The sequence below is a fragment of the Typopeltis vanoorti genome, chromosome 1 (genome assembly GCF_054136105.1).
Source record: "Typopeltis vanoorti isolate ZY-2024b chromosome 1, IOZ_Tvanoo_1.0, whole genome shotgun sequence".
NCBI classification, from domain to species: Eukaryota; Metazoa; Arthropoda; class Arachnida; order Uropygi; family Thelyphonidae; genus Typopeltis; species Typopeltis vanoorti.
This window is the reverse complement of record NC_143549.1, coordinates 93,733,414-93,747,395: the sequence shown is the minus strand read 5'-3', so window position 1 is coordinate 93,747,395 and position 13,982 is coordinate 93,733,414. Positions and strand designations below refer to the sequence as shown.

The 13,982-nt window shown below is 35.1% G+C and overlaps 1 protein-coding gene across 1 annotated transcript in view; it reads right to left on the bottom strand.

Moving 5' to 3' along the window:
- The window catches only part of LOC150110213 (uncharacterized), a 200,879-nt gene that overhangs the window by 46,759 nt on the left and 140,138 nt on the right, over positions 1-13,982 (bottom strand). The window contains exons 9-10 of the mRNA XM_090398444.1: positions 8,554-8,610; positions 4,228-4,270 (exon numbers count right to left, since the gene is read on the bottom strand). Of these exons, the coding sequence (XP_090254570.1) occupies positions 4,228-4,270; positions 8,554-8,610 (100 nt within the window). The remainder of the gene's footprint in view (positions 1-4,227; positions 4,271-8,553; positions 8,611-13,982) is intronic.

The following is a 13,982-nucleotide window of genomic DNA, read 5'->3' as shown; positions in this document are numbered from 1 at the left end:
AATGCCAATAGGCTGTAACTTATAAGTTTCGGACATTTTGTATGTTTTTTGATAAATGAAGCAACCATTATGACTTTATTTATATATACAACAGTTATATGATCAAAATTTTTGATGTTAAATTTTTTTCAACACCTCATTTTTGTCCTTTATGCTTTCACTGTCTCCCTTACTTCAATTCAATTCCCCCCTCACCATTTTGCTCATGAGTCCATTACCAATCCCCATGGATCATTCGAGCACCCCCAAGGGATGGTACTACCCACTTTGGGAGCCACCTATCTAGAGTAATGCTATTTACAGAACAGATGCATTGATTTATAGTACAAAAGGTTATTTCAAAAGACTTTTTTTTTTAATTTTAAATGGATACATGAAGTTACATTCATAGTGATTTCATATACAACAAAAGAACTATCATGTCCAAGAACTGTTTGGTATTGTTTAGTGTTACAAGGAACCATGAGTGGTGTATTATGTCTGTCGACTGAATGTTCTTCACACCAGGTTTGTTCTGCAAAGGTACACCAAAATTTACAGAAACTGCGCTATTTCCATTATGAGACTGGTCAATTTATCTAGTGAAAAGTCCACATAACTTTTACTCACACCTTTAAAAAAATTTGAATTTAAGTCTCCAAGCTAAGAGCACAATGTTTGTTCTGACTTTGCCACAGAGGTGCACTGTGAAATTGTAGGCTTGGTTTATTTAATTTTAATACACATGAACACGGAAAAGTTGTATAACTGAGAGGAGACCTCCACATAGCCTTTAAAGGAATGCAGAGAAATGACCAGTGCTTCTGACATAATGTCCAATTCTCACCTTCTCGTAGTGCAACGTGTTGGGTATCTACTTGGATACTGAACGAACGAGGATGGGCTGGCAATTTGGGATTTAGCCGACCAAATTGTATTCTTATTGGTTAAACCAAAATAAAAAATAATGGTAGAACATGACAAAATTTCATGCCAGTAGAACGTGACAAAATTTCATGCCAGTTGGGGCGTCGCCCCAACCGGCATGAAATGATAAACAAGTTGTTTTTGCCAGGGAAGCAGGGTGAACAGCAAAAAGTCAGCTACCGGAACAAATCGGAAAACAAACCACAACTCAACATCACCAGAGTTAAAGATCGGTACTATCAACACAAGAAGCCTGAATGGCAAAGAAATGGAGCTAGCTGAGGAATTAGATAAGTACCAGATCGACATAAGAGGGGTGACTGAAACAAAAAAGACAAAAACTGGTGAGATCTTTCTGAGCAATAAATACAAAATGTTATATTCAGGCAATGACAATCAAGGAAAAAGTATGTAGCCATAGTATTCAACACAAAATACGAGGCTAATCGTCCTGAATGGCAGTCAGTCTCACATAGAGTAATGTGGGCAAATATGAGAATGGGTAACTGGACAATGAGACTTATTTGTGCCTATGGTCCCACAGAAGGTTCTACTAAGGTAGAAGTGGAGGAATTTTTTGAGGCTTTAGAAAAAGCAACTGACACAATGAAAAAGGAAAAGTTGGTCCCTGTTGGGGATCTAAATAGCAGAGTAGGAAATGATTGTGAGACATACAAAAATATTTTGGGAAAATTTGGAGAAAAGAGCAAAGCTAATAATAATGGCAAATATCTGTTGGATTTCTGCTCAGGACATGGACTGGTTATTACTAACACCATGTTCCAACATAAAAATAAAATGTTCACAAATTCACATGGAGAGAAGAGGCAAGGAATAAGAAAAGTCTCATTGACTATGTTATTGTTGATGGTGATGTTTTCTCTCTGGTGCAGGACACCAGAGTGTACAGAGGATTTGAAATTGGAAGTGATCACTATTTAGTCTTGAGCAGGATAAAATTGAATTTCATACTGAAAAGAATAACATGTAAGAAAGTTTTAAAGCAAATAAAATTTGAGCAGCTCTCAGATGTGAAATGCAGACTAAAATACACAAAGATTATTGAAGAAAAAATGAAAGAGTTTGAGAACAGGAATCAAACCTTGGAGATTCAGTGGCAAGCCTTGAAGAAAGCACTGATTGATTCAGCTAGAGAGGCATGTGGTGAAGTTGTCTGCAAGGATAGAAAAATTAGAACTCCATGGTGGACACAGGAAGTTAAAGAGGCAGTGAAAGAAAAGAAGAAAGCATATCAAAAGTTCCTGGCAAGTAAGTCAGCTTGTGCTCTTAGAGAATACAGAGACAAATGCAAGAATGCTAAACACCGTGTAAAACTAGCTAAACAAAAGTCATGGGAAGACTTTGGCAAGAATATAGAAAATAAATATCAAGAGGGTGGCAAAATATTCTGGAGGTTGTTGAAGAAGCTTAGGAATGGAGGAAAGAGTGCTGGCAGAGGTGACAAAGGTGACATGAAAACAGGAGAAAAAGATATCCTTGAAGTATGGAGTAATTACTTTGAAAGAATGCTAAATGAAACAAGCAGTGATGACAGCATAGTGGTAAAAAACACTCACCAGGCATGCAGTCAGGAATACATATCCATACTTGAAGTAGAAAAAGCCATCAAAGGCTTGAAATGTCGAAAGGCAGCAGGAGTAGACAATATTCGACCAGAAATGCTGAAGTATGGTGGTATAAGAGTCTTACAGTGGATGCACTCCATAGTTCAAAAAGCCTGGACAGAGGGACGAATTCCCAATGATTGGAGTAGATCTCTTATAGTACCTATATATAAAAAGGGAAATAAAACTGAATGTGAGAATTACAGGTTTCCCTACTGATTGTTCCTGGCAAGATCTATGCAAATATACTTGAGAAACAGTTGAGAAGAATTGTGGAAGAAAAGCTTGGTGAATAACAAGCTGAATTCAGGCCAATTAGAGGCTGTCAGGATCAGATCTTCACTTTACGACAAATAGTCGAGAAAGCATGGGAATATAACAAGATTTAAGTTTTGTCGATTTGAAAAAGACATATAACAAGGTGCCAAGAGAGAAGCTATTCAATACGCTGCAGTTATATGGTGCCAATGGGGCATTATATCAAGCAATACTTAGTCTTTATTTGAGTTGTAAGTCAGCAGTTAGAATTGAAGGAAGTACAGGAAGATGGTTTAATGTTCAATCTAGTGTGAGACAAGGATGTACATTATCCCCTCTGTTATTCATTATCTAAATGGATCATTATGAAGGAAAGTGGTATTAAACATGATATCAAAATTGGAGATGTTAATGTCAGCTCTTTGCTTTATGCGGATGATGTTATACTTCTAAATAAATCCGCTACAAGTCTGCAAGAATCTCTGACTAAACTGAATACCTGTTGTAATAGACATGGTATGAAGGTCAGCAATAAAAAAACAAAGACAATGAAAATAGGCAGAATCATTGAAAATGTCAACTGCGTTGTGAATGGAGAACCTGTGGAACAAGTAAAACATTTCAGCTACTTAGGCACGATTTTTACTGAAGATGGTAAATTAAATATAGAAATAGACAACAGAATCAGCAAAGCTGGTATGGTGGGAAGTCAACTGAATAAATTCATATGGAATAAGAGAGAAATTAGTCAGAACACTAAATTAGCTGTATACAAGACAGTGTTCAAACCAGTTTTAACTTATGGATCTGAGAGCTGGGTCAGAAGTAAAACACTTGACCAAAGACTAGAGACTGCAGATAGGAGAGTCCTGAGAAAGATTATAGGCTGAACAGATGGCAGCAAAACGACCCAGAAGAAGACCAAGATATAATTGGAATGATACGGTACAAAGTGCCTTAGACGATAAAAATATAAGATCTGATAATGTTGGAGTCTTGACAAGTAATGGACTGATTTGGAGGAAAATTGTAGATAGGAAGTTAGTAATGATGTAATTTTTTTCATGTAGTACTCATATCCTGTACACCCCTTGAGGGTACATGGCAGGAATTTAATGATTAACACAGATGTAACATTTATCTATTTTAATGTATTTAATATATTGCACACAAAGAAACAATAAAATCTTCAATGGCTAATTATATGGAGGTCTAATGTTAAGCAATTTACAAACTTATGTGGAAAATAAATTAAATGAAATAGAGTATATTAAAATTGAAAAGGTAGCAACAAAAATTTTATATGCCAGCTAGCATATAAAATTTTGTAAAAGGAAAATTTTTACTTGCAATTTTAAAATGCATGTAAATACTAAACACATTAAGAATAAATATTGAAATCAGCATAAAAAATAATGCTGCCCATAAACTAACTTACCAACAACTGTTGCTTGAGATGATTTATTTTTTTCTTCTTTGTCCTAAAAGAAAAGTTGGAGTATTAGTGATGCATACTGGTGAAAGTTCTTTACAATTATTTGTGAGGCATTTCTAACATCACAAAGTATTAGTGTTGCCTGTGGCTATAAGCAATTTGAGTTTGCTTTATCTACTCTCCTTTTAACTCCACTAAAGAAATCAATCATATCTTAGCGATAACTTTTATATAAAACTTCACAATATTAATACAGTAAGACACCAGCTTACATTGCCCCATTCAAATGCTATTTCGTTACAGTATTCTTTTGCAATTACTTAGTGAGACAGTAATTTCTCAAACTCACTGCCTTCAAGTGATAACACTGGATAACAGTACATAATTCCCTGAATTCTCCAGCTTCAAGCAATAATACTGAATGTACTGACTCCCTTAATAATTTGATGCAGTTGCTTTGAAACAGGACTTCAGTTATTAAACTCATATAGTTGTGTTTAAATTGGTTAAACTTTTTTTTTTTGAGTTGTAATGTCTAGAAAAAAAAAATAATGAAAGTGAAAAAACAAATATACAAAACAAATTCTGATTCTGAAGATGATGTAAAAGATAACTTAGTACAATCAGACTTTCTTAGCAAAAGGATCACAACAATCACATACATTATAGAGACCAATTCTTAAAAAGTGACCAATATTATAAACAGAGCTCAAAAACTAGGCAGCATGTTGTGGAAACAATTTTGCTATTAAGAGTTCCTTTGTGAACAAAAGAGGAAGATTGAAATATAAAATCTGATCACATTGGAGTCTGACAAATAACAGATTTATCTGTAGGAAGCTAAATTTTCAACTAAATGGTTGAAAAACTCAACTATCAAATTTCTTCAAGTGCTATTCGTCTCAGTTGCTCAATTACATATTCTGACTTTTCATCTCAAGGTTAGCATTTGTTTGTGCACAGGTTTACTCAATTTTATGTTGAGCCCATACAAGAGAGGTTGGTTGATCAACCTACTATTGTACATTAGTACTGTGTGTGTGGGTGGTGGGTTGGGAAAGAAGGTACTTGTTCGCATTTGATTTGAATGACAGTATATCATATTCCTTGGGGAACACAACAAGGGGAAGACTGTTCTACAGCACAGTAGTTGCAGGGATGAAGGAGGAGGAGGAGGAGGAGAAGAAGAAACTTGTTCTGTGGGTTTCAAGGTGCACTGTGAAGGAATGCTGAGCAGCAGCTGCATGTTCCAATGAGCTTAGTACTAAGTGAGGGAATTATTGATGCTATTTCAGTTGAACATTTTCCATAGAAATATTTGTAGACTATACATATTGCGGAGACCGATCGTCTATACGAAAGTGGTGGAGAGTGAGTTGGTAAGAGATGGATCATTAATAAGTCTGATTGCTCTCCTGTCTATTTAGTCAAGCATTTTGAGGGAGCTTTTGGGGACCCCTCCCACCCATACGTGAGAGCAGTACTCAATGATTGGGCAGATTTGTGATTTGTATAAGGCTAACAGCTGTTCAGGGGCAAAGTAACATCTTGAGCAAAAGAGAAATCAAAATTTTTTTTAGAAGCTGAAGATAAATGGTTGTTGTGTGTTTATGCCAGGAGAGGTTTGATGTCAAGGTAATTTCAAGAAGGGAAATCTCAAATTGTCTGAAAATTTGGGTGTTGTCAAAAATAATACTGGAAGAAAATGGTTCTTTTTATGAGAAATAAAACAGTACTGGGTCTTATTATTGAAATTGATTAAGTTATCTGAACCCTTGCATTGAACCCCATTGGAGGATGGCTTAAAGTTCAGAATTGAGGGCAGTGGTGGTTGATGTTCTGTAGGTTGAGGTGAGTTGTGTGGAATAAGGTTTATCATAACAAAGGGAGGAGTGCAATGTGCTATCATCTGCAAAACTGTGCATCGGGTTGGGGGTAAGTTGAAGTAGGTCATTGATAAGAGAGTTGGTGAGAGGATAAAACCCTGTGGAACCCTGGCATTAACTGAATGGTGAGAGGATAAGGAACCATCCACCACCACCACACATAGTGTGTGTGTCCAGAGAGAAAGTTGGCAATCCAACTACAGAGGTCTTGAGATAGACCAAACGATGACAGCTTGCTTAGTAAGCTCTTGTGCCTAACCTAGTCAAATGCCTTGGAGATATCAAGTGCAACTGCTTAAGATTCGCCAAACTTCTCCACGGCATTTGTCCAGAGATGGGTGACATATGTGAGCAGATCTCCTGTTGATCAGCAGCGACAGAATCCATACTGGCAGTCATTTATTAGATGAGTAGCTTCAAGGTAGTGTAGGAGTTGGGAATTGATGATTTTTTCCATTACTTTGGACAGGACTGAGGTGAGTGAGATGGAGCAGCAACTGGATGGCAGTGACTTGTCGCCCTTCTTGGGAATGGGTTGAATATAGGCCAATTTCCAGGCTGTGGGATAGATACCAGTGGAGTAAGACAGTATATATATATAGGCGACATAGGATAGGCATCAGTTCTGGTGCAGAAATCTTCAGGACAATTGGAGGAATGCCATCAGACCCAGGAGACTTTTTTGTGTCTAATTTGACAGTATTTTACTGATCTCTTTCTGTCAAAAGGATATAGTGGGCATTGTATATTGGGCATTTGGAATGGTTGAGAAACATTTGCCATTGTCAATTATGCATGCATTGGAAGCAAAGTGTGAGGCCAAGGAGATTGGCCTTTTCTGTAGGTGATGATGAAATGGAGCCATCTGGGTATGATAGGGATGAGAACAGTGTTGGGCAAGTTACGACCAATTGCTTTGGTGAAAGACCAAAAGACCAGACAGCTTGGCTGCTGTCTGGGCTCAAATATATCACATCTGAGAGTTTAAAAGACTGGGCAAAAAAATCTCACTCTCCTATGAAGAGAGAAATCTTCTATTACGAAAATTAGATTGGAGAAAAGCATTTACTGTCTACTAATGATACCAACCATTTTGAACTTTTTCATTTCCTTTTTTAATGCTTATTTTCTCCAATCCAATTTTCCTAATAGAAGTCATCCTCTTAAATATTTAATTTTCACAACTCCAACTGGCTTTTCTTTTCCAACTGCACTGATCCAGTAGATAGATTTGCTATTACTATAATCATCTTTCAGAAATTGTTCATATACCTGTCAGATAAAAAATTCTATCCAATTACTTAACTTAGCTTGCTTCCTTGATACAGATCAGTCTAAGTATATTATGAATGTTGTTTGCCATTAGGCAATTCAAAACCATAAACTAGTGTTATTTCTTCTGCATGGACCAACACACACACACACACACACACACACACACACACACACACACACACACACACACACACACACACACACACACACACACACACACACTTATTTACATTACATCTGACATTAGGAATTCAAGAGAAATGATCTCTGACACTCATGATTTCACTAGAGCAACTATATTGGATTGTAATCCCATACAGCAATGGGATTATAAAAACTAACTGGGATTTTACAAAACTTCTATGTTGCATTTCTTTGGTTATTATTTTCAGACTTCTGATCAATACATTGCACCAAACTTCATAGAAACAATTTGACTTGGTATGGAAATATTGATTCCACACAAATATCCAGAACAGTTTTATCTTAGTTGTGTTGTACATTTTTTTTTTCTTCACAATATTGCTTAATCTGTTGTGCAGAAGGAGCATTTTCTAAAAGATGCCTTTGTTTTCCTTTTTGAAAATGTCAGAATGCCACATTCCATCATAATTAAAGTTCAATCAGTTTTGCAAATCATGTACACTTGGAGGAAATTAGGCATCCTGACAAACAGGAATTAAGTGGCCACATTACATTACTATTACAGAATATTTCAAAAATGCTGGCCTCATTTGTCAAGTGAATAGTCTCCACTTTATGACCAACAGATCTTGGATAGATGTAAATCCCACTGCAACATGGATGCTTGAAATGTCTTTGGGCAGCATATGATTTTTGCTGCCTGGTGTAAGACTACTGTGCCTGAAAAAAAAAAAAAAAAAAAAAAAAAAAAAAAGTTACACATTTAGTCTCCAGAACAAGGTTTCTGAATTACCTAATCCTTAGTCCATACATCCATTGTAGTTTGTTTTTATTAAAAAAAAAAGGATACACATTTCAATCCATTTAAGAGTGGGGATTGTCATTTAAATTAAATATATAAAATATGTGGTAATAAGTCAAATACATATTTGACTAATTTAATGCCATATTTTTTAACAATAACTGTTCAAATTTTTTTTCTGCTTTTAAATAAAATTAAAATCAGAAGGGAACAATTACTTACAGCAAAAAGATTATTTTCTAGTGAATCTGTCAATGGGACATCTTCAGTATCAAAAAGCTAAAAAAAAAAATAAAATAAAATAAGCTGAGATTTTACAGACAACATTAATTTAAACAAAACAGGTCCATGGTACACTAAAGGTTATATAACTAACAGCAGATCAGATAACTCTTATCTTTCAAACACATACAATTATTGACTTGGCAGACTGTGTAAGTAATCTGTACCATAAATAAATATCCTAATTCTAGTTCATATGTAAAAATATCCATGGTACAAGAATATATCAGTTAAATACAAACATCACATTTACACTTTTTGACTTGATGCCTTTTGTTTATTTTTAACTTATTCCTATATCAGTCAACTCTGACTATAGCAAACTTATAGGTTTGCTATAGTCAGAGTTGTTAAGAAGTCTGTTAAGTAAATTTTTTTAGTGTAGTACTGTACCATGGATTACTTACATGGGGCATTAAATGAAACTTATAGTGAGCAAATTTGTTATAGCAGCGTTTGCTATAATGAGAGTCTACAGTATTTTAATTTTTAATATGATTCAGAAAATTATGCCATCTGATCATTTTTCCTCACATCAGTGTTCTTTATTCTTCAATCAACTTTCTAACTCAACTTTTAGGCCATATGTTAAATTCTGTTTCAAAACTTGCTAATTTCTCTCCGATTCCATAAAAATTTATTCAAACAGCTTCTGACTACAACATCTATTTCCACGTATATTCCACAATCACTAAAAACCGTGCCTAAATAATGGAAATGTTTGTAGGTTATCAAGTATACAACTAATGGTTCCTATGTTCCTGTCTATTGTCATAGTTTGTTTTCTTACTGATCATTTCTACTAATTTTCTTAAACACAGATTCTTATTATATTCCATAAGCTCTTCTCTACCATTTAGCAGTAAAAATCTGCTATTACGACAACTCCCATTTGGCATGAACTCAGCCTGTTCTTCCACAATTTTTCTTGGTCTCTTCTAAGCATGCTTACATAAATCTTATTGGGAATATTTAACAGAAAAAAAATCTTCAGTAATTCTTGCATTTAGTGTTTCTCCATTTAATGAAATCTTACTCTACTCTGATTATCTAAAATTCAGTCTCATTAGGATAGTCACTGTGGCACATTAATACCTCCAATATTTCAGCATTTATCAAAAATATAGCTTAAAATTGTCTTTCTAGATGTCATATTTCTGAGCTTTTTCTACTTCCAATACTAAAATATACTTTAAAAAAAAAATACAGTAATCACATTTATGAAGGGTTGTTCAACTACACTAAAGATGGATGGGAAGAGAGCTGGGAAGAAAGAAGCAACTTGCTAACAATGGATTTATTGTACTCCTTAAGAAATACATCAGGAAGAGTTTTCTAAGGAATAGCAGTAAAGGAATAAATGAAGAAAAAAGAAAAACAATTTTCTTTTCTCTGAGATAGAAATGTAGAACCAGCTGCTGTATGTATTTTAAATTTAGAGGAAACTGAGAATTTACCAATGCAAGCAGCAGAAACTGAATGTCTGTGTGAAAGAGTAAATTCATAAGAAATGAGATATTAATCAACTTAAGTGTTCTCTTCTGCATGAATCAAATATTTTTAAGCAGCTCTTAGCAACACCTTTTTGTGTGTTTTTTTTTTTTTTAAAAATCAATGTCTGGGAATATTGCACTCTCAATAATGTTCCATCAATGCAGTATTCATATTCCAAATGGTGGATCTATGTAAGTAAATACATCCTGTTTGGCAAGAGAAACTAAATTATAGTTTCTCTTGCCGTTTATAGACAATATAACATTGAAGATCGTTTTTGTAAATTACAGCTCGATTAAAATAATTTTTTAAACATATTTTAAGGGTTCATGCATATTTTCATATGTGGGAATTTTAAAACCTTTGCCAGTTAAACCCATTGTGATCTCGAAGGGGATAACTGGTTTCTTACTACAATGATAGCATAATTTATTAGTTAAATGGAATACTGTCATTTTAGGAATACATATAGTGATCTCTCAATTAACCGACCTGCAAAGAATCAAACCTTCACTTACCAACCACCCTTGAATTGGTTAGTGCGCCATGTAACTGTACCTTTAGTTAAATCATCTCTCTCTGGCTGAATCAGTCAGCATTTTCTTCAGGGCTTGCCACTGAAACTCCAAGGTTTGGTTCCTGTTCACAAACTCTTTTTTCCATTTTTTCTTAAATAATGTTTTGTATTTTAGTCTACAGTTCACATCTGAGAGCTGCTCAACTTTTATTCCCTTTAAAACTTTCTTACATGCTCTTCTTTTCAATATGAAATTCAATTTCATGAAATTCTATCATGCTGTACCTGCTCAAGACTAAATGGTGATCAGATCCAATTCCAAATCCTCTGTACATTCTGATGTCCTGCGCCAGAATTTGTGTACATTTTTATGATGGAACATGGTGTTAGTAATAACCAGCCCATATCCTGAGCAGAAAACCAACAGGTATTTGCCATTATTATTAGCTTTGCTCTTTTCTCCAAATTTTCCTAAAATATTTTGGTATGTCTGACAATCATTTCCTACTCTGCTATTTAGATCCCCAACAAGGACCAACTTTTCCTTTTTCATTATGTCAGTTGCTTTCTCTAAAGCAGCAAAAAATTCCTCCACTTCTACCTTAGTAGAACCTTCTGTGGGACCACAGGCACAAATAAGTCTCATTGTCCAGTTCCCCATTCTAATATTGCCCACATCACTCTACTTGAGACTGCCTGCCATTCAATAAGATTAGCCTCATATTTTGTGTTGAATACTATGGCTACTCCTTTTCCTTGATTGTCATTGACTGAATATAACATTTTGTATTTATTGCTCAGAAAGATCTCGTCACTTTTTATCTTTTTTTTGTTTCAGTCACCCCTATTATGTCGATCTGGTACTTATCCAATTCCTCAGCTGGCTCCATTTCTTTGCCATTCAGGCTTCTTATGTTGACAGTACTGATTCTGAACTCTGGCAATGTTGAGGGGTGTGTTTTAGGGTTCCAGTAGCTGACTTTTCGCTGTTCTCCCCGGTTCTCTGGCGAAAACAATGAAGCCATGTTTAACTGGGCGATGACCCAGCCGGCATGAAATTCTATCATGCTGTACCATCATTTTATATTTTGGTTTAAGCCAATAAGAATACAATTTTTTTTTTTTTTTTGGCTAAATCCCAACAGCCCATCCTCGTTCATTCAGTATCCAGGTAGATACCTAACAGGGTGCATCACGAGAAGGTAAGGATTGGACATTAGATCAGAAGTCCTGGTCAGTTCTCTACATTCCTTTAGAGTCTACGTGGTCTCCTCTCAGTTATATAGCTTTGACCCTTAAGTACTATGAAACTCTAGCACTGATTGTAAAGTTTGAGGATAAAGATCCATTTATCATCACATGAAATGTGTGTTCAAACAGAAAACCGGTAAACTCAGATGCAGAAGTCAGAAGACAGACTATATGATGGCCTTACAAAAGAGGTATTTGTGCTGAACCCGATCAAATGTATTAGCGATGCAAACACTTAACACTTCAGATATCTTTTAAGTTTTCCACATTTTTCAAAGGTGAGTGACAAGATCAAGAGCTGCAGATGATCTAGAGTGGAAAACTTTACACTGGTAGTCATTAATTACTTGAGAAGTTTTCAGGAAATGCAGTGTTTTACTGTGAATTGTTTTCTTGATTAATTTAGAAAAAATATAGTAAGAAGAACTGGACAATAATTTAATTGTCCAGTTCTTCTTACTATATTCCAAACTGATTCCAAGCTATAGGTTATCAAGATTTTTATTTTTTTATTTTTTTATTCCAAGAGAGAATAAAAAAATAAAAAACAATAGAATAGAATGGAAAATAAACATTCATAATCAGAGAAATCATACTGCATGTGTGTGTGTGCACGCACGCACGTGAAATGGGAGAAGAATATTTATCGAGACCATCAATGGAAGAAATGAAGAAAAAAAATAAATAAAAAGCCAGGAAATAGGCCTGAAGCAGATTTGAACAAATTTTATAGACAACAGCTCTGGCAAGAAAGAGAGACAGAAAGCATGCCTGCAATTTTGTACCATAATGAAAGCCCCTACTCTTGGCATTTTCAAAACCAGTTTTCCATGTGTTGATGGTCTGCTTGTAACTATTCTGAGCTTTAGCACAGTAGAAAAAGGAAGATGGAGATTTCGTATATAGCCTTTACACATTTCTTGCAGAGCCAAGGCTTCAGATAAGGGAAATTATGTTTCTATACTAATTCAGATTTTTTTCAGCAATACACTGAGCATTTCAAAATATTGCTATTTCAAATCTGAACTGGTATTTGAAACATTTGTACTGAACATACCTACTGAAATTTTTTCAGGATATGTTCAGTAGAAATATTTGGATGAGAATAATTCAAAAATAAATTACACAGTCAAAAAGCTTATTGGCATTCTTTTCATTAACACCAGACAACACACAAGTGAGAGTGACTGTATAAATGTTGCTCCATCAGCAAAAAATCAATGGTAGTTTGTTTTAAAGTGCCTAAAAAACAAATCCACAGTATACTTCAGAGGGTTACTGGGGAGTTAAAAGAAGTATTAAAATCCTCAAGTCCTACCACAGTAAGGGACCTAAACTCAGATCTCTTAACTAGTTCCCAGTGGGAACCTTGTAAACTTCAATGCCACCAAAACTCAGTTCAGTCTGATCTCTCTCAAGAAAGAGTTCACATCCCATCCTTCAGTAACGCTTCTTTGAGTGCCATCTCCTATCGGAGGTTAGCGATCACCTTGGCAAATTTTGAATGATCCTCAGCCACTCTGAACAGTTTCTCAGAGCTCATGCCAGTCCATTGTCTGATGTCTGCCAGCCAAGATTTTCTTCGTCTTTCTTGTCCTCTTCTTTCATTTATTTTCCTTTTTATAAACGATTGAGGTATCTTATATTTTTCATTACGAAGTAGATGACCAAGATGTGCAGTTTTCCATCTTTTTATGGTATCTAAAATTTGACGTGATTTCCCCATTTGTTCCAGTACTTCCTGATTGGACGTTTTTGCAGTACATGAGATTTTTAACATTTGTCTGCATAACCACATCTCAAAGGCTTCAAGTTTTTTTACTGATGTTGTCTTCAGTCAGTTTCTGCACTGTACAGAAGTACAGCCCATACATATCATTTAACCATGGATACTCTAAGCTCTAAATTTAAAGTGCGGTTACACATGAGAAAATTTTTTCTTGCCATTTGAATTCTAAATTTTATTTCCATTTCTGGATTGCATTCTTCATTTAACCAGCATCTGAGATCTTTAAACTTTATCACTCTTTCTATTTGTTTCCCATTTGAAGAAAGTGCTGAATTAAGAATTGGTTTCTTGCTTATGACCAAGAATTTAGTTTTGGTG